Source organism: Lissotriton vulgaris, chromosome 7, assembly GCF_964263255.1.
Source record: "Lissotriton vulgaris chromosome 7, aLisVul1.2, whole genome shotgun sequence".
In the NCBI taxonomy this organism is placed as follows: domain Eukaryota; kingdom Metazoa; phylum Chordata; class Amphibia; order Caudata; family Salamandridae; genus Lissotriton; species Lissotriton vulgaris.
Window position 1 is genome coordinate 950,672,017 of NC_141695.1, and position 23,706 is coordinate 950,695,722.

Sequence of the window (23,706 nt, forward strand, 5' to 3'; positions counted from 1 at the left end):
TGAGCCCCGATTATTTAGCTTCTGCCTCTAGACATGAGGTCTCCTTGGACCATGCATTTAGAAGGTTGTCCACACTCTGGCTACAAGCACTACACAGAACTCCAGGCACAAGTTGCATGAGCAGCAGAATACGGATGTGGTCACTGTTTCACCAAGACCTTCAGGAGACAGGCCAGTGCAATGTGTGTAGGCGCTTTATCCACTAGACGACCTAGCTCCAAAACTATTTGAACCATTTTAGGTTTCTCTTTATAATACAATAGAGAGAGAAAAAGGCAATGGCAAACACAATTTAAGCCTGCCAGCTCTGAAATTCTGAAACATTAATGAATATATTTTATTGTTCCTTGTAATGAATATGTTAATCCATGTTGAATTTAGCTTTGGCAAATATATGGTCTCCGACTCTGTCTCTAGAAACTGAGGTGGACAACTGGGCTCATGAATCAACTATGAATTCGTGGAAAATGAAACCATAACAATGAATAAAAGAAGGACTATCATACTTACATCGTGGAGGATCCTCCAGCAGGTCCATGATGACTGAATCGGCCCCCTTGGTGTACACAATGATCTCCTGTGTGATAGGATGGCGCACCACCACCGACATCCGCTTTCTGACAGAGTCAAAGCCCAGGGTGTATAGGAGCTCAAAGGTGAGGAGGGTACCCTGAGGCAGCCTCACGGTCACCTGCTCTGGGGTACGGGACACCAGGGTAAAGCTGTAGGCCCGGGCAGCGTGCACTAGCGCAGCTTCATCAGGGCTTTCAGCTTCATAGCAGACCTCTGACTCCAGCTGTGCCTCACAGACAGCTGTATTGGCCTCATCCAGCGAGGGCTCCACACTACTGGTGCCGCTCTGGCTGCAGGAGTTTCTGCTCGAGTCCGCTCTCTCTGCCACGCTGGAGGAAGACGCGTTGTCTTTGGCTGAAGAGTTGCTGTTCACTGGAGTTACTGTATTGGTCTTTTGGGACAAGCTAGTTCTTGTGCCAGATAAGGAGGGAGTAGAGGACTGGCTGAGACGCAACTGCCTCAGCTTTTGGAACAACTGCTGGACCCTCACCATGGAGTTCCCCGTTTTAAGCTGGGATGGTTCCGTCACCTGGAAAAAGACAGCAAGAGAGCACACCATAGTTTAAAATACGAGAGGACAAAAGGAAACAAAAGCTAGATGAAGTAAGCTTTCTACTGGTCGCAAACCCTCCGATTCTGTGAATCAGAGGGTTTGGGGCAGGTAAATAGCTTTTTTAAATGCACTAAATACATTTATTATTCAGAAAATGTTTACAGAATTACAAAATGCACTAAGAAATGGTTATGAATTTAGTTTTTTAATGAGTTGTGTCTTGGGTGTCTCTTCCAACTCTCTCGTTCTCTATCATTCTCGCGCTCTCGTTCTCTCATTCTCTCTCATTCTCTTGTTCTCTCTCTATCACTCTCATGATGTATCTCGCTCTTGATCTATCTCTTAATCTATCTCTCTATCTATCTCTCTCTCTTTATCTCTTCTCTCTCTTTATCTCTCTCTTTATCTCACTCTCTCTCTTTCTCTCTTTCTGTCTCTCATCTGCTACTGTAATTCCGCTTGCAAATGATTGATAAGTTACTAACTGCCTAGTTGGGGCGGCAACTCATTACTCCCCTTTGTAATCTGGGCTGGTCGCTTCAGGATGAGTAGGCTGTGGTTTAGGGAACCACTACCAACTCTCAATGAAGTTTTCAAGTTTAAAAACTAAATATTGACCCTCTCTCTCTAACATCGCGAGATGACACCGTTCGAAAAATATGGCAGCCCTTCATTGAACTGCTGACTAAGGAATTCAGAGAACTAACTTGTCCTCATTATCTTTGCCTACTCCGCCTAGCTGAACCCGATTCCACTCAGCCAGAATCCTGATTACATACAATTCAATCATTTCCCCAGTTAGGTCGGATCATTCGATTGAAGGTACTTGGTCGGGGGGGGGGGGAAGAGTTAGTTTAGGAGGGGGGCTGTTTCTTTGGTCTTTTCTTCTGTTTGTTTTAACATTTCTCAAAATCGGAAGTTGCATTATTACATGTCATATTAGAGAGATACTCTCGCGCAATGTAAGCTTATTTTTTTTTCTATTTTGCAAAAATAAAAACAGATTTAAACATAAAAAACTAAATAAATAAAGAAGCCCAACTCCTTTACAACTTAGATCACATTTGAGAAGAGTTGTGGGAAATGTATTGACACAAATTCCTCCGCAATTAATCTAGAAATGTGCAATTTAGTTGGTTGTTGCAGACACTCGAAAATCTGAATCCTTGTAAATGCCAGACACTCCCAGTAACACCCTACAAATGTATTATCTGGAACAGCCACCAAAGAATTATTTAGACATTATTAACCTTAAAAGACAAATCTACATCTCCATCTGTAACCTTCACCCAATTTTCTTTCTTTAAGTAAATTCTTAAAGCACCAATAATCTACCCAACAACCAAAATAATTCCTAGAGTGATTTCAATCTTGGAAAATTGAGGAATCATTTTGAAATGATCTGCACTCGGTGGAAATGAATTAAATTCAGAAAAACATAGAATTTCTCTTTGATTGTTCTTCTGTACAGATTCAATCTGAAACCCCATGGCCACGCATAAACCAATCTATAACCACGAGCTGTCCAATGACATACATACCCGTTGTCTGGGTTCTGTAGCAGTTGACACAACAACAGTGTTGCAGATAGCTAGTGCCAGGAAGAAATCTCCAATGGCAGAGTTCAGGGCGTTGCTGCCCGCCTCCATATGAACAGCTGCATCTCTCACCTTCTTCAAAAGCGTGCTGTCTGGGGTCACGTCCTTTTCCTAAAGGACAAGGGGAAAAGTTATGAATTATCAAAGCACCAAATGCCAACAGATTTTGGAATAATGGTTTCCGATTACAATACAGTTAAACCTGATGTTTTGGATTTTTTGATAGGTTAGCCAAAAATGTGATTATTCGTTCACCAGTACAAGAGCCCTCTAACTTGTACATAACTGCACACCCAAGGTTGAGGCACGAATAAGACCACTGAAGGGAGTCTTTATGCTTCATTTGTTAAGCTCTCTTTTTTCCATGTGTTTTGATTAATTTATATATCTGCAAATAACTTATTTTTTTTAAGTGCATATGCTCTAGGTAGCCATCCTTCTCTTCTTTGAGTTATACTGTTTCCTTAAAAACATCCTAATTGTTGTGTTTTTCTATTTTTGTCATGTTTTTTATTGCTTGTGGGGTCTTCAACCTGGTATAAGGCCAAGGTACCCCATGGTTACTTTAAGGTCCAAGAGGAGGGGGACAAGCAAGAACCAAAATAGAACTACCGCTTGTTAGACCTATCTTATTTACTTACTAGTCATAGCTCTATCTGTAGTTTATGTGTATACAGCACAGAAACAAGAGAAGAGAACCAAAATTAGCTTTCACCTAGGTTGTTTTTGATTTATCAAAAAGCATTATTTCTCTTTTTTGTTAAACATTCTTGTTAGATATATTTTTAACTTTTTTATACATATAAAAACATGTTTTCTTTCTTCATATACATCATAACCATCCATGATTAACCTCCACTGAAAAAAAGAACAAAAGTGAAATCAGAAAATATCCTCTCAATCAGCCTCTCTTACCACTCATTCCTCTCATACATACTAAAACTTATACTGTGCAAAATGTATTCGTGCAAAACCACATCTGAGACAAGGATCTATATAATTTGTACACAAGATGGCATCTGTCCATCATTGCCCAATTCGAAGAAGCTCCTTTTTCACATGGGTCTTTGATTAGGGTTCTCAGACGTGTGTGTCGATGGCCTACGCACGTTTCGGTGAAAGCAAGATGTTGTCACCTTCATAAGGGCCGGAAGCATACAATTTCCAGACAGTAAAAGATGGGGGGTTCTAAAAATTTTAGTAAGGAAATGCCATTGGGCATATAGAATCGGTCACTGGGCTAGTAATTGGCCAAGGTTACAGATGAATCATTTTAGATACGGAATGGAGGATATTATTCCAGAATGTCAAATTCCTATCGGGGTTTTGGACGCCAAAATGGTATGGTTATCCATTATCGTACACGCGGCACCAATATCCTGTTGAATCTATTTAAATGTCTAAAGTTGTAATTCACGTCTATTCCTATGTAATAATGCGTCTTTGCTCGTTTTGGACCTCGTGGTTCAGTGGTGTGCCATCATCCTAGCTTTCACTATCCCGCTCAGTCACGGCGTCTCCATCCTCCAATACCCTGTAAGGGGTGTTGATAAATAAAAGACAACCTAGTTGAAAGTTAAGTTTGGTTCTCTTCTCTTTTTTCTGTGCTGTATACAGGTAAACTACAGATAGAGGTATGACCAGTAAGTAAATTTGATAGGTATGACAAGAGGTAGCTCTATTTTGAGTCTTCAACCTGGACCAGTAGCATTGTTTGCACAATACAAATAAGAAAAAAAGAATAAACAAAAATGAGCGTTGCCTTAGTCAGAATGCATGGACACCCGACACATGCCAGACAGTGCTTATGTCTCATTGTCATGCATAGCTCTGTCTGCCATGTAACTTACAAATGGAAGAAAGTAGACATTTGGACACGTGAAGGAGCCTTCCATGGAAGTCCAAATATAAAGTTGCAACTGTTTGATCAGGTTTATTAAAGGTTACGAACTTCCACAAGATGCAAACTGCAAGGCATGTCAGTAGGCTGTCAGTACCCTGGTAGGCCAGTGGGTACTTTACATCCGAATTTAAATTATCCAGAGACAAATTAAATACATTAACACAAAAATAGATATTTAACAACTAAAATTAAATAAAAAGAGACTCATACTCACGATAGGACTGCTGAAAGCTACTTCGGAGGTAGGAACTTCAAATCGACCTTCGGATTTCTTCCGGTAGTGGCCATGCAACCGCGGGACAGCACTCTGGCATCGCCGCAGGTTTTTGGTACCATGGCTCACCGTCTTGGAGACAGAGTCAAAATCCAAGTTGCTCAGGGAAAAGTTCCGATTCCTGGACAAATCTTCATCATTCAAGTCCAGATCATTGTGCAGTTCCAAGCGTCTTGCTGGAAAGAAGTCAAACACCAAGAGTTCAATCATTTCTTTACTTGCTGCATTAGATTGCAAAAAATTCAGGATGCAAATCCATCTGGTCCTCCCAGCTAGATTTTAAATGTCCAACTGCAAATCTAAATAGCTGATGATTAGCAACACAATTTGCAGTTTACTGTGAATCGGTACAAATTCAGAAATAAACATGAAAACTACAATTGCCAGTTGGCATGCTCGCTGATAGGGAGACAATTTGCACTGGAGTGCAAATCAATGGAAATAGTGAATGCAAAATGATGACTCAGCAGACAATGACCATTCAAAATTGTCATTGGACACTTGGAATTCAAACAGGCCAATCCAGATTATGAGCGTCATATTTGCACTATAAATGCATAGGTATATGCTAGGAGGACAAGGCAGGTGAGGACTCTAGCCAGGAATAGGGTACAAAGATAAATGGAAATGCGCAAAACAATGACCTATTTACTCATCCAACTTCCTGTAGTTGTTGAAAAAACTTCAATAATGTGGGGAAATTTCAAATAGGTTACTAGAGAGAAAACTGTGCACAGTTCGATGTCTGCGGTCTTTTTTAAACAAATCATTCACCTCGTTCATTTGCTTGTGTGTGGTGAGCTTGGAATTGAAATTAATCTTTCCTCCTTTAATAAAATTTCAGATAAGAATTTTACAAATGTTTTCAACCCCTAACTGACTTACATAATTCTCAACTACCAATTACTTTTACAATTTAATACAAAAAATGAGTTTATAAAAAAATACATTTTGAAACCGTTTGGACTGTTAGCTAAACTCTTTTGTTTGATTAACTATTTACGTTGTGACACAAAAAATACATTCTATTTTTGTGGGAGACCGAGGTAAATGCTGATAAATATCCCTTAACACCTTTTCTTTCTAGAGACAGATCACATAGCATAGGAAGGTTTAGAGGTATGTATATTAAAATCCAGGTGGGGTATTCTCAAATCATTTCTTACCATTCTCCTGGTGAGAGAACTCGTGGCCTGAGATGGTGCAGCGACGAAACACCATCTTGTTCTCTGTCAAAGTTCCAGTTTTGTCCGAAAAGACGTACTGGATTTGACCCAGGTCCTCTGTGATATTTAGGGCCCGGCACTGGATGGACATATCAATCTCCTCGTCGTACAGATCGAGGTCATTGTGGATGAAGAAGATCTGACCGACTTTTACCAACTCGATGGACACATAGAGGGAGATCGGGATCAGGATCTGAAAAGAGGAGAGCCCAGTTTTGTTAGAAACTCATGAGTTACTGTGACGCATAAATACATATGTACTCAGTGTGCCCCATAGTGCCAACACCTTTGAAGGAACTTGGGAGGGAAAGTTTAGTACTGGTGGAAGCAGTGTTACTGCAGATCCAAGAGGGGCACATAAACTCCTGATCTTTCTACTGTCTGCTTGCAAACAAATGCTCCCAAGGTGCTGTGTCCTTATTTTAGAAGTAATGCATGAACTGTTAGCACTGCCTCTGACTAAATGCTCATCGTAAAAACAGAATCGTTGGTTCATTAATAAAATACAGGCATGCATCAATACATTCAACTATTTAGATCTCTAACAGGAGCGCTTGCGGATGCTTCAAGTTGTTAACATAAGTTGGAGGCCCTTATACTGAGTTGAGCAAAACTGCCAAGAGGTCTGCAACCTTTCGTTAGATTGCAGAAGTTAAGTCGGAGGAAGGGTACCTGAAATTGAGATCAACAGCATATTAAAGAAGGACGGTTTGCAAATTCACCTTGTCATTGTGGCCATCAGTACCTATCGATTGGTGGCTATGGAGGATGGTGGGATTGTTCCATGATTTGCTGTGTCCCTTGGAACACCCTGCACAAATATATTGCTCTTTTGAGTTTTGTGTACCGAAGACTGTCCCTGCAGTGCTAGCATCACTCCTCCCTCTTACCTGGTTTGATGCTGCTTGTTAGACCTGTCTGGCTTTTTGGCAAAGTCCCTCCTAACTATTATTTATTTTGTCCCCTTTTTGCCCCTCATACCCTTAATAATTTTTTTTGTCTACTGACTTTTTGTAGGTGTTGGTCAGGGGGATAGGTGTTCTCTCTCCCCCTCATAATCTTTTACCTCAGGCCCAGAGGCCTGTTCTGACAGGAAAGTTGGCACCACCTAAAATGGTGGCCACCAACTGCCCCAACTGTCACCAACAGAACTTGGCCATAGCCTAACATAGGGCATTCCAGAACCTTCTGGTCCATTCTGGACCACTGAAGGGCAGCCTATATAAGGCGGAATGCGGGGCAGCCATTTTGTCTACCTGTGGAAGTCAGCTGGAGGACAGGTGGTAGCTAAGGGTGGGAAAAGGTTAGACTTAGGGTTGACCTCCTGGACTGGGAAGCTGCCTATTTGGTCCAACCCACAACTCCCCTTTTAGCTACTTGTCTTGGCCCCGCTGTGGGAAGTTACTGGAGACCCTGGGCGCCTAGCTTGCCCCTTTTCTAAATCAGGGAGGGGAAGAATTAAGGAGAAGGAGACTGAAGCCTGCGGAGTGTGGTCCTCTGCCCAGTTAGAGAGACTGGTAGAAAGTGTACCCTTACCCCCAGCCACAGTCCAGAGACTGGTAAATGCTCTAAGACTATCTCCTACTTCGTAATCCCCTGGAGCGTCATCTCTCACCTGCTGTGGTGGAGCGCCACTGAGGAGAGCAGCAGGCACTGAGGGAGCCAAGAGAAATCGGGCTGTTCCGCCCTTTCACCCCCCAATCCAGTGTGGAGAGCGGCGTCGCTGTGGATCCGTATCTGCCAGCCCTGAGGTGAGGAGCCGGCTTGTGGTGATTGCCCCGGTCCCGGGAGTGAGGGGAGGCGCCGTCGCGAGTGCGCGATCTCCAGGAAGGAGACGCTGCTCCCTCGCGCATGCCCCCAGCGCTGTAATATCCCGAGTGCAGGAGGGGCCTATGGTCGAGCAGGCCCGGGTGGACGCCTTCTTCCGCTAGCGTACGTGGAACAGAGCAGTGTCAGGGCGAGAGCTACTGCGCAGGATCGAGAAGAGCAGTGTCAGGGCGAGCGCTACTGCGCAGGATCAAGAGAGAAGCGGCCCGCCGAGCACCGGAAGGAGCGCTGGCCGCCTCAGGGAGTCCCGTGAGCATCCCGCCTTCTCCCTCCGCTCGCGCGCCACGCAGAGGAGCTGGCCGAGCCGAGAGGGGGAAACGGAAAGGCCCGTTAGAGGCCTGAGAGCGGTCTGAATTTGGCAAACCTTCCCCTCGAGCGCCACGCAGAGGAGCTGGCCCGAGTGGGAAGGAAAGAGCAGGAGAAAAAGCATTGCGGAGCATTGTGAGGCGCGAGGGCCTCCCTAGCCTCAGCTCCTCGATCCCCTTCATTGCTGTTAATCCAGTGGCCTGGCGCAGGACGACGCCAAACCCCCCCTGAAGCAAAAGTAAGGAGAGTGGGGGTGTGGGAAAGCGGATGCCAGGGAGCCTTATTAGGCAAAGATAACTACTGATACTTGAGGTGAATCCCAACACCCTCCCAGTTAATGACAAGGGTACTAGGAAGAGCGAATCCAGCTATTCCTCTTGGTGATTAACTTGAGGAAACCCTCAGTGACTGGGGTATTTTTAAAGTGTAGAGTACTACAAAATAACCCCATTTAACTACTTTTGGGGCTTAATTAAATGCTGATGTAAGTGAAGTCTAAACCAATGGTATTCCAAGAAATAGTAGAAAATCTAAAGGTATTTCATGCAACTGAGAGTGAAGTCCTGGCCTGATTTAGGAGTTGATCTTGCTAAATTCTAAAGAATGCTAATACTGTGATGATATTTGCTTTTGCTTATAGTGAGTCGTAGTTCTCTCCCAAGATTCTAGCGGAGTAATATCTAGCCTGATTGATTCTAAGGTACAGTTTATCCTAATGCAAAAGTGTGATAGGAGTTCAAGAATATAGTAACTGCTTTAAAGACAAAGTGATAATCTGCTAGTAATTTAAAAAGTGTAACTGCTGATCCTAAAAGTGACTTGAAATGTTTTGAGCTATTTATATGTGAGCTACTTATATTTGACAACAAAGAGAATATTATTTTTATATAAAGCAGTACGTATTTTCCTATAATTTTGGTGTAGTGTTTTCTTTTTGAGTGCTATTGCGTGGAATTACTTTTGGGTGGTCTGCAACCTTTACACTGTGCCTCTGAATGTTAGTCTTGCCCTAGGCCAGGCTACCTAATTCCAACATATTGGTGCCTAGCGGTGGGATTGCGGACTTGGTTGCAGCTACTTACTAGTAATTTGACGTAATACACCCAACCTACACCAGGAGTTTTCTCCTTGCGGCCCTCCCAATTAGTCTTTTTGTTTTTTCTAAATTTATTCCTGGTGGTGGGTGGAGTTGGCTTTAGGTAGCCCTTGCCCCTCTGAAATTTCTGGTGTGTATCCAGGTTTGCCTGACTCACAATGGAGTTCGCTGTGGAAAACCTGGAAGTTTATTCCGTGTCCCAATTGAAAATATTCTGCCAACAAATGGGGGTCTTTTTCAAACATGGTGCCAGGAAGGGGGAGCTCCAGACTAGCCTTAGGGCCTGGGTGGAGGCACACCAAGGGACGAAGGAGGAGGATGAAGAGGTCGACCAGGACACGGTGGGGGAGGTAGAAGAGTTATTCCGCCATGAGGGGGAAAACTTACTCACCGGACCAGTGTCCTACTCCAGAAAGGGCAGTAGCATCTCTGGGAGAAGCCTAACGGAAGCCGAGCTCACCGATAGAAGGGAGAAAAGACAGTTAAGGTGGGAGTTGGCTAAGTTGGAGCAGGAGAAAGAGGAGAGGAGGATGGTCCACGCGTTTAGACTGAAGGAACTGGAGCTCCAAAGTCTGCGACGGGGGTCCTCTCCTGATAGAAATGGTGGCAGCGAACCAAAGGAGTCAGCCAGGGAGACCAAACCCTATATACCAAAGGACCTGATAGCGAGCTTCAGTCAGGGGGACGATGTAGCTAAGTGGCTGGCCGCTTATGAGGTTTCGCTGAAGGTTCATGGAGTGCAGGAGAAGCACTGGGGGGGTAGTTTGTACAAGTACATGCCTCCTGCTGGTCGGGACACCTTGCTGGCCCTGGATCCAGAGGAACAGACAAACTACCCCACCATGAAGCTGTCGTTGTTGAGGAAGTTCGGACTCACCCCAGAAAGGTACCGACAGAAGTTCAGGTGGAGCCACAAGATGAGCACTCAGAACTGGGTGGACTTCCTTGATTACGCCAGAAAGGCCTTAGAGGGTTGGGTCAAGGGCAGTGAGGTAAAAGATTATGAGGGGCTGTACAATCTGTTTTTGAGAGAACACCTCCTCGAGAAATGTTTTCCCGAGCTGCGCCAACACCTGGTAGACAGCAAGCTGACCAATCCCCGGAAGCTTGCAGAGGAGGCGGACATCTGGACAAGTACCTGGGTGTCCTCCAAGGGGACTGGAGGGGAATCTCAAAAAGCCGGACAGGGCGCCCCCCAGAAGAAGGAGGGGGGGAGAAAAAGAAAGAGTTCTCTAAAGGTCCCCAAAATAACTTCCAAGGGAAGGGAGCAGGTTTCACCCCTAGGGCAAACCCGCCCCAGAACCCTCATCCTGGCCAAAGCCAGCAGCCCAGGGTTCTCCACTGTTTTGAATGCGGTGGCGTTGGACATTATAAGGGAGATGTCAGATGCCCAAAGAGACCACCCCCTCCCACCGGAGGAAAGTCACCGGGAGTAGCTAGTGTAGCGCTCGGGGAGGAGTTGCCCTTAGATAAGGGGGGTGAGTGGGCGGGTGTCACCTTAGTGTCCCTGGGAGAGCGGGAGATGGTGCCAAAGATCCAGGTGCCCCCAAATACTACAAAGTATGGGCAATGGGTTACCATCAATGGCCAGAGAGGGGAGGCTCTGAGGGATACAGGAGCCAGTATGACTATGGTGAGAAGTCAGCTGGTGTCCCCAGAGCAGGTTGTTCCTAATGTACTCCACCCCGCCGCGATGGCTGACGGCAGAATGGGCCACTATCCAGTGGCTGAGGTTCCCTTTGAGTGGGAGGGGGTTGCAGGTTCACTTCGAGTTGCCGTAAGCCCTGCCGTGCCAGTCGATTGTCTGTTGGGGAATGACATGGAACACAACACTTGGAGAGAGGTGGAATACCGGACGCATTCTGCGATGCTGGGTGCACCTGACTGGGCCTGTGTCAGCACACGGTCTGCGACTGCCCGGAGAGGGAGTTCGCTTGGGTTGGAGCCTGGAACAATGGCCCAACCCCGCTGCTAAGAAGGGACAGACCCGGAGACAGAGAAAGCCTGCTCCGGCTTCCACACCCCATGAGACAGATCGGCCACTTGCGGTGGTGGACCAGGAGTCCGTGGAGGGGGAAGTAGACTCTCTGGAGGATTTACCCATCCCTGCGGAGTGGCATGTGGAGGGAGGTCCTACCAGAGAGGAATTCTGTAAGGGGCAGAGGGAGTGCCCCACCCTTGAGGGACTGAGGCGACAGGCTGAAGCCCAAGCAGCAGGTGATGTTACGGGACATTACCATATTTACTGGGAGGATGGACTCCTCTACAGTGAACCCAAGGTACCCTCGCCTGGTTCATCGAGGGCCTTGGTAGTCCCGCAACAGTACCGAGCCTTTCTTTTGGAATTGGCTCATGCCATACCCCTGGCAGGACACTTAGGCCAGGATAAGACCTTTGCACGGCTTGTCCTCCACTTTTACTGGCCTCAGATGAAAGTGGCGTCCAACACATACTGTAGGACATGTGTAACCTGCCAGGCCAGTGGGAAAACAGGGGTGAAGCTAAAAGCTCCCCTGGAACCACTTCCAGTCGTTAGCACCCCCTTTGAGAGGGTGGGCATCGACATTGTAGGGCCTTTGGATCCACCAACAGCAGCTGGTCACAGGTTTATCCTGGTACTGGTGGATCATGCCACACGGTACCCAGAGGCAATACCTCTGAGGACAGTCACTGCACCTGTAGTGGCAAGAGCCCTAATGGGAATCTTTACCCGAGTGGGATTTACCAAGGAAGTTGTGTCCGACAGGGGGACCAACTTCCTGTCAGCTTACATGCGGGCCATGTGGAAGGAGTGTGGAGTGACCTACCGGTTCACCACTCCTTATCACCCCCAATCGAATGGACTGGTTGAGAGGTTTAATAAGACCTTGAAGGGCATGATCAGAAGTCTGCCCGAGAGCCTGCGGAGGAAATGGGATGTCCTCCTACCCTGTTTACTCTTTTCCTACAGGGAAGTGCCCCAGAAGGGAGTGGGCTTCAGCCCCTTTGAGCTTCTGTATGGGCACCCTGTACGCGGTCCTCTCAGCCTGGTGAAGGATGGTTGGGAGAAATCTCCCAGGAAACCCCCCCAGGATGTGGTGAGCTACATGCTGGCCTTCAGGAGCCAAATGGCGAAGTTGTGGAAGCAAGCTTCTGACAACTTGGAGGCCAGCCAGGCAGTCATGAAGGAGTGGTATGACCACAATGCTCACCAGGTGGAATTGGAGCCTGGACAGAAAGTGTGGGTGATGGAGCCTGGAGAGCTTAGCGCCCTCCAGGATCGCTGGACAGGCCCCTTTGAGGTGTTGGAGAAGAAGGGTAAGGCCACATACCTGGTGGACCTTAAGACCCCTCGACAGCCCCTACGTGTGCTGCATGCCAACCGACTCAAGCCCCACCATGAGAGGCCCGAGGTCATGCTGATGATGGTGACTGACGGGGAAGAGGAAGCGGAAAGCGAACCTCTCCCAGATCTCTTTTCGTCCCAGGAGAAGGATGGGTCAGTGGAGGGAGTGATTCTCTCTCCTACTCTAACTCCTGAGCAACGGGAGGACTGCCGCCAGATCCTGGAGCAGTACTCTTCGTTGTTCTCCCTTGTCCCGCGAAGGACCCACCTGTGTACCCATGATGTGGACACAGGAGACAGCCCACCAGTGAAGTCCAAGACCTACTGGCTGTCTGACAAGGTGAAGGCTAGCATCCATGGAGAAGTTGCCAAGATGCTAGAGCTGGGAGTAATTGAACCTTCCAACAGCCCTTGGTCCAGTCCGGTGGTGCTCGTGCCAAAAGCCGCACCACCAGGCACCACACCCGAACTAAGGTTCTGTGTGGATTACCGAGGACTGAATTCAGTAACCAAGACTGATGCTCATCCGATCCCTAGGGCGGATGAATTGATTGACCGGCTAGGAGCTGCCCAATATCTGAGTACCTTTGACCTCACTTCAGGGTACTGGCAGATCTCCTTGACAGATGGAGCAAGGGAAAGGTCAGCCTTCTCCACGCCTGAGGGACACTACCAGTTCTGTGTGATGCCCTTTGGGCTCAAGAACGCCCCTGCCACATTTCAGCAGCTGGTGAACCAGGTCCTCTCTGGAATGGAGAGTTTCTCTGCTGCTTACCTGGATGACATTGCTGTCTTCAGTAGCAGTTGGGAGGACCATCTGCAGCATTTGCAGGCCGTTCTCCAGGCCCTGAGACAAGCTGGATTAACCGTCAAAGCCAGCAAATGCCAGATTGGGCAGGGGTCGGTTGTGTACCTTGGACACTTGGTGGGTAGGGGGACTGTGCAGCCCCTGCAGGCGAAGATTGAGGCAATCATGGCCTGGGAACCCCCCAAGACACAGACTGAGGTCCGAGCTTTCCTGGGCCTCACAGGTTACTACCGTCGCTTTGTGAAGGGGTATGGCACTATTGTAGCGCCCCTCACAGAGCTCACCTCCAAGAAACAACCTCGACGGGTAGTTTGGACAAAGGCTTGTCAGCAAGCCTTTGAAAAGTTGAAACAGGCAATGTGTGCGGCACCGGTCCTGAAGGCCCCAGACTTCTCCAAGGAGTTCATTGTCCAAACAGATGCATCAGAACATGGCATTGGGGCAGTGTTATCGCAACTGAATGAAGAGGGCCTGGATCAACCCGTAGTCTTCTTATCCAGGAGACTGCTTCCCCGGGAACAGAAGTGGAGTGCCATTGAGAGGGAAGCTTTTACGGTGGTGTGGGCTCTGAAGAAGCTGCGGCCATACCTCTTTGGCTCGCACTTCCTGGTTCAGACTGACCACCGACCCCTTCGTTGGCTGATGCAAATGAAAGGGGAAAATCCCAAGTTGTTGAGGTGGTCCATCTCCCTACAGGGAATGGACTTCCGGGTGGAACATCGGCCTGGAGTGGACCACGCCAATGCAGATGGTCTCTCCAGGTTTTTCCGCCTTAGTGATGAGGACTCCCAAGGGGTTGGGTAGTTCTCCCCACTTTCAGCTGGGGGGGACGCGTGTTAGACCTGTCTGGCTTTTTGGCGAAGTCCCTCCTAACTATTATTTATTTTGTCCCCTTTTTGCCCCTCATACCCTTAATAATTTTTTTTGTCTACTGACTTTTTGTAGGTGTTGGTCAGGGGGATAGGTGTTCTCTCTCCCCCTCATAATCTTTTACCTCAGGCCCAGAGGCCTGTTCTGACAGGAAAGTTGGCACCACCTAAAATGGTGGCCACCAACTGCCCCAACTGTCACCAACAGAACTTGGCCATAGCCTAACATAGGGCATTCCAGAACCTTCTGGTCCATTCTGGACCACTGAAGGGCAGCCTATATAAGGCGGAATGCGGGGCAGCCATTTTGTCTACCTGTGGAAGTCAGCTGGAGGACAGGTGGTAGCTAAGGGTGGGAAAAGGTTAGACTTAGGGTTGACTACCTGGACTGGGAAGCTGCCTATTTGGTCCAACCCACAACTCCCCTTTTAGCTACTTGTCTTGGCCCCGCTGTGGGAAGTTACTGGAGACCCTGGGCGCCTAGCTTGCCCCTTTTCTAAATCAGGGAGGGGAAGAATTAAGGAGAAGGAGACTGCAGCCTGCGGAGTGTGGTCCTCTGCCCAGTTAGAGAGACTGGTAGAAAGTGTACCCTTACCCCCAGCCACAGTCCAGAGACTGGTAAATGCTCTAAGACTATCTCCTACTTTGTAATCCCCTGGAGCGTCATCTCTCATCTGCTGTGGTGGAGCGCCACTGAGGAGAGCAGCAGGCACTGAGGGAGCCAAGAGAAATCGGGCTGTTCCGCCCTTTCACCCCCCAATCCAGTGTGGAGAGCGGCGTCGCTGTGGATCCGTATCTGCCAGCCCTGAGGTGAGGAGCCGGCTTGTGGTGATTGCCCCGGTCCCGGGAGTGAGGGGAGGCGCCGTTGCGAGTGCGCGATCTCCAGGAAGGAGACGCTGCTCCCTCGCGCATGCCCCCAGCGCTGTAATATCCCGAGTGCAGGAGGGGCCTATGGTCGAGCAGGCCAGGGTGGACGCCTTCTTCCGCTAGCGTACGCGGAACAGAGCAGTGTCAGGGCGAGAGCTACTGCGCAGGATCGAGAAGAGCAGTGTCAGGGCGAGCGCTACTGCGCAGGATCAAGAGAGAAGCGGCCCCGCCGAGCACCGGAAGGAGCGCCGGCCGCCTCAGGGAGTCCCGTGAGCATCCCGCCTTCTCCCTCCGCTCGCGCGCCATGCAGAGGAGCTGGCCGAGCCGAGAGGGGGAAACAGAAAGGCCCGTTAGAGGCCTGAGAGCGGTCTGAATTTGGCAAACCTTCCCCTCGAGCGCCACGCAGAGGAGCTGGCCCGAGTGGGAAGGAAAGAGCAGGAGAAAAAGCATTGCGGAGCATTGTGAGGCGCGAGGGCCTCCCTAGCCTCAGCTCCTCGATCCCCTTCATTGCTGTTAATCCAGTGGCCTGGCGCAGGACGACCCCAAACCCCCCCTGAAGCAAAAGTAAGGAGAGTGGGGGTGTGGGAAAGCGGATGCCAGGGAGCCTTATTAGGCAAAGATAACTACTGATACTTGAGGTGAATCCCAACACCCTCCCAGTTAATGACAAGGGTTCTAGGAAGAGCGAATCCAGCTTTCCTCTTGGTGATTAACTTGAGGAAACCCTCAGTGACTGGGGTATTTTTAAAGTGTAGAGTACTACAAAATAACCCCATTTAACTACTTTTGGGGCTTAATTAAATGCTGATGTAAGTGAAGTCTAAACCAATGGTATTCCAAGAAATAGTAGAAAATCTAAAGGTATTTCATGCAACTGAGAGTGAAGTCCTGGCCTGATTTAGGAGTTGATCTTGCTAAATTCTAAAGAATGCTAATACTGTGATGATATTTTCTTTTGCTTATAGTGAGTCGTAGTTCTCTCCCAAGATTCTAGCGGAGTAATATCTAGCCTGATTGATTCTAAGGTACAGTTTATCCTAATGCAAAAGTGTGATAGGAGTTCAAGAATATAGTAACTGCTTTAAAGACAAAGTGATAATCTGCTAGTAATTTAAAAAGTGTAACTGCTGATCCTAAAAGTGACTTGAAATGTTTTGAGCTATTTATATGTGAGCTACTTATATTTGACAACAAAGAGAATATTATTTTTATATAAAGCAGTACGTATTTTCCTATAATTTTGGTGTAGTGTTTTCTTTTTGAGTGCTATTGCGTGGAATTACTTTTGGGTGGTCTGCAACCTTTACACTGTGCCTCTGAATGTTAGTCTTGCCCTAGGCCAGGGTACCTAATTCCAACACTGCTCTAGCAGGAAACGTCTATACTGGATAGCAAAAGGATTCTTAGGTCCTGAGGGTGTTTATGTGGCAATAAGGAAAGAAAAATAGCGGTGAATCAACAGCCTATATCCCAACTTGTGAGCAAGGGTGAGGGGGCGAGATGCTTTGCTGCTATTAGTTTCTGTCACGTGCAGATGCTCATTATCACTTCACATGTAACGATGTCCAGGCCTGGAATTCTTTTTTCAAAAAAGTTATGATCCAGCAGCTGTTATTTTCCATCAATATGAAAGAGGTTAGGGGATGAACTCTCTGTTGACCTCCATGCCCTTACATTGTTTTGCGGCCCCTGGAAATGGTGCATGCCCCTGCCCCACCTCCTAACTGTTCCCCACAAGGGAAGGTACCCGCTGACATCGAGAACAGACCAGCATTTTGCCTTTTCTTATATACCCACCTTAAAAAATTATGTGCAGTGCATTTTACTAGGGGACATGAACCTGCCCTTCGTTTGTAGCACTTCTGGGGTTTGGAGTAAGGTTGCCTGTCTTAAAACGCTGTTAGCACTTATGGCCACTTTATAAAACTTAAAGGCAAGTCCCAAAGTGTGGTCAGACAGTTCTATCTGTTAATTACGCTGTGAATATTAAAAGAGGATACTGGGTTGATCCTCTGAGAGGATGTTGCCTTTAGCACAAGTTTGTGGTTACCAGTATGAGGGCTGAGGTTACTCAGGGTTCCCAGTCTATGAAAACCCTAAAGCCTGTGCCTCAGAGATCACGTAGAAGGTTCACCTTTTTCTGGTTTGTGGGCTGCAATTCACATTCAGCCTGCAACCTGAGGCTAAAAAGGGTCAATACTGCCGTGGCTGCCTGGGCAATCATGTATCCAGATTTGTCACAGGAACAACCTACCCCAGCTCAGGAGGTTTGACCCGAGTCTGCCCCAGTACCCATTTCTGTCACCAGTTTGATGCTTTCCCACCCCTTCATTGTCGAAAGTCCCCGGAGGGTATGCCCGCAGGCCACTGGTTGGCTGCAGTTGTGATTTTGCAGATTGCACACCTTTTCAAAGATTGGACCAGTAATTCATACGCTCAAGATCTTGAAAAACAACTAGGGGTTTGCAGCCGATATCTAGTATTTGCTTTCACATGAAAAGAGGCTTTGCACCACCACACCCCACAAGACGGTGTCTAGCCATGAATGGGACAAAGTGCGGCTGGTGCACTCAAGGCTATTGTCAAACCTAGATCGCCAGACTGGCCATGTTGCTGTGCCCTGCCTGGAAACTGCTTGACTATTTGCGTGGACAGGGACCACCATAACCTAGAAGAAAAGTCCTTAGGTTTGATGACTGAGACCTGTGTGGAGATTGACTGAGGGAAGAGAACCTGCCAGGACATTTAGAGACCTGGAGCCAGATGCCCGGGACTGAAACGGTAAGAAAACCATCTCCATCATGTCAGATTGGGACCAAAATTCTCCACCTGTGGATGAACCATCACATTTGTTAATCACCTCAGGTTTGTGGGAGTTATTATCACCTAGTTCCATCCTACAGAGAGAGACTATAAATCTTTGAGAGTGTTCCTGTAGTTAGCACCGACCGCCCTGATATCAGAACCATTGGTAACACCACTTTACAATGCGAGGGTGCAGAGGTATCAACATTTCAAAGTAGGGTAGCACCATAAAAGCTGAATTGAGACTTGAAAGATAGATTTTGGTTTTAAATTTGAGTAAACTAGTAAGTAAGAAGGGAGGACACCAACGATAAATAAAAGTACCCACCCACAGTCAATAAAAAGGCACTGCAATGATTAGTTAGTCATTGGCCTCCAGCTCAGTCCTTCTCACCGAGTGAAGCACTTTCAGAAGACAGCCGTCCTGTAAGATAACTCAATTACACAACCTTAAAACATGTTTACCCTAAATAAAGTAAAACTCTTACAATGTAAAACCAATGGACTCAGACTTTCATCCTTTTAAGGTGGCATTATAAAGTGGAATCCAGTTCAGTAAGGCCTGTAACAAGTTTCTAAATAACAAGAAACAATTCAATTCGTTGTGTACACTGCATGCAATTTTCAATATTACTGCTACACTTCTTAAATGGCCCGATGTGCAAATGCATATGGGTTTCTGAGAACAATTTCAGTTTGTGAAATAAATGTACTAGAATATAGTCTACTTCTCGTTTAAATGTTACACAAGTGTCAGACATTAATTCACACTGGTTGGAAGTAATTAAATGCATACAGTGGAAACCCTAAGATAGAAATGTGGATAATACCTGCCTGAAACATTGGGTACTCCAAGGCAACTCAAAGTCTAAAGGACACGCTCTGCATATCAAAAAGTGATAGTTATTATTTTGGGTTTGTGGGGAGGTACATACCTGCAACAGGATGATCATAGTTAGAAACATGAAGAATCCTCCCAAAGCGGGCGAGTAGTGAGTTCCATCTGATTCAGGAACATCAAAGGGGGGATGGGTGGTGAACTGTGAGACCCAAATGCCATACCCTAGAGTGAGACAAACGAACAAGGAAAGTTGGCTTCACTAAGCAGTATTTGGAAAGTAAACAACAAACTAGAGAAACTGTCATGTGACGTCTAGAGAGATTTAGTGGGGATATCCGACCAACGAGGAGATAACTTAACTACGGTTCATGCAGTCACTATATGCTCGGCTTAGGTGCCATATAAATGAGGATAAATAGAAAGAACATTTGATCTGCTTGATGGGCTTAATAGTGCTTTCTTTGCAGTACAAGTGAGATGTTTAAACCAGTAAACCCAGAACGACAACTCCCAGAAGTGGATTCGCTGTTTTTTCCTAGGGGACTCTGATAGACTCCTGGGGGGCTTGGGGAAGAGTCATTCTATAGACGTCTGACTTTGCCACAGCTCTACCACCTATTCAGAAACTCAAGCTCCTAACATTTTAATATTTTCCTTCCTGGAATGTTTAAAATCATATGAGGCTTCAAGAGGAGACGCTTCCCCTCTTAAACTTTCCATGAGGTCAAGGTGCCACCGTGTATTAAGGCAAGACATTTTGCTGTTACATGGTATAGTCATGAAATTGAGCGTCATTGCTTTTCTTTATGCTATAAGGCACTAAATGGAAATTTCAATTGAAATGGCAAAACTTAGCAAGCATATCAAAGCAAGGTTTTCTACTCAGTTCTGTTTATTAAATTTTACACATTGTGTCACAATGCTACAGGAAGCATCATCGAGCCATGTAGGTGCACATGGAGGGGCTCAAAGGGACTCGGAGCTTTACACACATAAGCATATGCTCATAAAAAGAGCAATGCCAAATACAGATTCTAGTCCATGCTTCCCATGTAGTGTGGAGGTGTAACAAGTCCCCTGAGAAGTGGTACAGACCTAAATAACAAACCAAAGGGTAATGAGGAAGTAACCCAAGACCACCCTTTCCCAATACAGTCCATTTGAAAAGAGAGGAAAGCCAGTAGAGAGAGAATTGAGTACCTAGGTGGTGCGGTGAGGAGAGGGTGAGAGCGAGGTTCCTGTGCTGTTGGTTTCTGGGTATGGTTATGGTCGTCTTATGTTTTGTGGTTGATTCTGTACAAACGTGGGTGCCTGCCACTCAACGTCTTACTGTTAGTCGAAAAGCTGAAGGGTGGGTAGGTGTAGCATGGGGAAGCAAATACATTTTAGTGTGGAGATATCGTCTAAGACAGAGCGCCATATCACAGTGAACAACTTTTCAGTGAGAACCAGTTTGTGGGAAATGTGTTCCTTGCCAGGGCATGCCAGAGCCCAAATCAAAGATTTTTAAATGGAGGTGAATCGGTCCATACTGGCCATAAATAAAGTCTAAAAAAAATCTACGTTTGGGAGCAGTTCTACTCCAAGGGAATAAAAAAAGCAGCTTAGCTGATGCCCTAATTTGGAAGCTCTGTCTTCCTTCTTTAATACTCATCCGTCAGTTCACTTTCCCTTGTTCGCTTTCCCTGACTACAGATTTCTTTTAATTGGACCACCTTTCCTGTACATATATAAGTCTTTACTGTCTGGCTTTTCTATACATAGTTCTATTATTTATTCTGCCCTCTTTTTGTTCATTTGTTCGGTCTACCATTTTTCCTTATTGTTGTTTCTCCTTTCCACCTGTACTTACTTTCTGCTGATGCTGTATCTTTGATTTTTGACAGCTTTACCCCTCCTTTCCTTCCAGACTATCATACGATCCTACTCCTCTCCGTTAACTATCACCAATATCTGGTTTTATCCTTTGTAGAAAAATCGACATATGGTCATGGTCATATTCCAGATGTGAAAACTTAAATGAAATGTACAATTGGATGTGCCAGAATTCTGTAAAACGTTCAGAAGCAAAATTGCGACTTTACAACTGTGTTTTCCATTGCACCACTCTCAGAATCCATAGCTGATATGAATTTCAACCCTGTAACTTAGCAATTTACAATTAGTTTCTGTGAATAAAGGAATTTTGAAAATCTCGGTCTGAATCCGGAATGGTTACAACCCTCGCCCATACATAATGGCCAGGAAAGACTAGTTATTTCGCCAAAGGCAGAGCAGGAAATAAAATAAACATAAATTCTTCCCCCACATCCTCCCCCTGAATCTAACCCACTATTGGGTGTATTTCTTACCGAGAGCCCCTGTGAGGCACATGAGGAAGAGCAATCCAACGCAAAAGAAGACGTCGATGTTTATTCGTCGTTCAAGCTTGCTGCGCTTATAGCGGGGGCCGCTGTTGTTCAACATTGCTTTGGTCTCATGACCTGTGAGAAAAGAAAGGGCATTCAGTAGGACCCTGGAACCCACCAATGTTTGCAATTCAACTACATACTATTTTGACTTTAGCTGTGCGGAAATGTTGGGGCACGTATGGCAAGCATTGTTCTTTACATGGCCAGGAGCTTGGGCAGCAGCAGAAAACAGGTTTACTCTCAGGACCAACCTTGTAGAAAGCCTCCTAGGGTTGGATGTAGGGTAGCAACAACTGCTGTGTTGGGTGTCTAACTTTCTGGAATATTCCCTCCCCTTTTTCCTTGAACAGACCTATCTGAGAAACCGCAAGTCCTAAGATAACCTACCAATTTGTGAATAATGCCTTTTCACTTTTGTGGCACTTATTACTTGTTTTTGTTGTCTGGGCCCTGGCTCCATGTTCAAATGGCTCCTGCTTTCCACTGAAGCAACAGCATTGCAAATTCAGCTGGATGGGATTGGTAAACTCAAAGTCGTTCATTGAAGCAACACAATATATGCAAACCAAGTCCAAGTAGAAAGTTGAACAATAGTCCATGCTGCCTGGATAAATTACATGGAAGAAAGCATTTTTAGCACAGTCATTGCATGATTTTACTTGTGATCTACACATATAGCAGACTTCGAGGACTGCTAATTAAGACTTTATGTATCGGGTCCCTGTAGTTACAAGCTCTGTGAGGAGGTATTTTGTGGGGCACATACCTACACTGTGGAATCCTTAGTACACATAGAACACTACATACAGGGTGTGTATAGAGGGGTAGTTTAGTGCATTAAAAGCCATGAAGTTTAGCTAAAGCTATGAGCATCCTGATAAATATATGTATGGTGAGGGAAAACTGTGCAGTTACTAGGTATCACCACCATCACTGGGGTAACGTCAGTTGCATGTCAGGTCCACCTTAGAACAGCCGGTAAGATTAGGGCAGAGCCATTCATGTGCCAAGCTCTCCTGATGTGAATGTTTCCCCAGGTCTGCCATCCTTTCATTAGCATCAAAATGTCAAAAAATGTCTTAATGTTTTCAAAGGCCACCCTGCCGCGGGAAAAGACGGAATACACCAAAATATGAACGTCAGGGTGAAAAGAAACCTGCATATGAATGGGAGATAATGGAATGTGATCACCAGACATCTCCCTCAATAGAATCAGTTTGATTAGAAAGGTTCTGGATCAATACTTTTTCCAAGTTGCAGAGGGAAATTAGCTAAACTGGAGTGAAACTGTTAATGAGGAAGTAGACCAAGGATATTCAGTTTACAACCCCAAATCAATGCAACCAAACCCAAGTATATGAAAGGCTTGTCAATATATTACTAGCAAGCTTCCTGAGATGAAAGGAAAGAGAAGAAGATCAAATATTGTGTTATGTTTGGTGTAACAGAAAGTAAGAATAAAAATACAATGGTGTAGCAGGTCTGTAGGTGGAACACCAGTCCTGGTTTACCGGTGGAATGCCCTGGAGCACTGCCAAACAGAAGAGCTCTAAGGGACACAGCCAGGGATGGCTTTTTGACAACTGTGCTAACCAGTGGCCTCACTACCTCGAGAGTACCTACTAATGGGGGCCCATTACTAGATAGACAATTTACAAGAGGTGGTTCAAAGACCACCACATCTAGGGCGCCTAGTTCTGGGGTCTCATGACTAGACAGGAAAACTGAACGGTGCCATCCGTAGGTAGACAAACACAATGAGAGAAACAACCTCAATGAGGTGCCATTTAGAAAACTATACAGGGATTGCATGCACAGTGGCTGAACTGCATTTATTAACAGCCATCTTCAAAGGGGACATTTCTGAACCCTTCACTGGTTCATTGCATTTTGAGGAGTTGCTCTTCAAAAAACCTAAACTGCCACATCATTGCATGGTTTTAATTTCTTGACTTTGGTCGACTGGTGGTCCTTCTGTTGACCACAGATCCATCAGGGGCAGCTGATGGCTTTGGTTACCTAGTAACATTTTTTTTGTTTTTCAGGCTTGAAATTAGCTGTATGTGCGAAGAGAAAAGTGGAGAACAGGAGAGGGGAGACAATATGTGCATTCATGCAGAGGATGGACAGTACAAGCATACACAGAAAGGCGGATGATGGGAGGAGCTATACTTGAGAAGGGAGTGGGTGGCGGTATCAGAATACACATGGGTGGGAGGAGGAGACTGTACCTATGCACAGAAAAGTGGAGGATGGGTGAAGTTCAGAGATAGGTATGGGTGGGTGGGTGCACTGTACCTGCATAGCAGGCGAGTTACAAATGTACACACACACACACAATAAAGTAGAGGGAGGCTTTTCATGAGTAGGAGGTAGATAGAGACTGGTGCATGCACCTAGAAAAGAAAGAGCACTCTCTATTGT

At 46.2% G+C, this 23,706-nt stretch overlaps 1 protein-coding gene across 3 annotated transcripts in view; it reads right to left on the reverse strand.

Moving 5' to 3' along the window:
* The window catches only part of ATP10B (ATPase phospholipid transporting 10B (putative)), a 546,723-nt gene that overhangs the window by 54,329 nt on the left and 468,688 nt on the right, over positions 1-23,706 (reverse strand). For all 3 annotated transcript variants that reach the window (XM_086931395.1, XM_086931397.1, XM_086931396.1), the window contains 6 exons: positions 21,223-21,354; positions 18,966-19,093; positions 6,068-6,320; positions 4,842-5,077; positions 2,668-2,835; positions 511-1,102 (listed from right to left, as the gene is read on the reverse strand). In XM_086931395.1, coding sequence (XP_086787521.1) covers positions 511-1,102; positions 2,668-2,835; positions 4,842-5,077; positions 6,068-6,320; positions 18,966-19,093; positions 21,223-21,354 — 1,509 coding nt within the window. The remainder of the gene's footprint in view (positions 1-510; positions 1,103-2,667; positions 2,836-4,841; positions 5,078-6,067; positions 6,321-18,965; positions 19,094-21,222; positions 21,355-23,706) is intronic.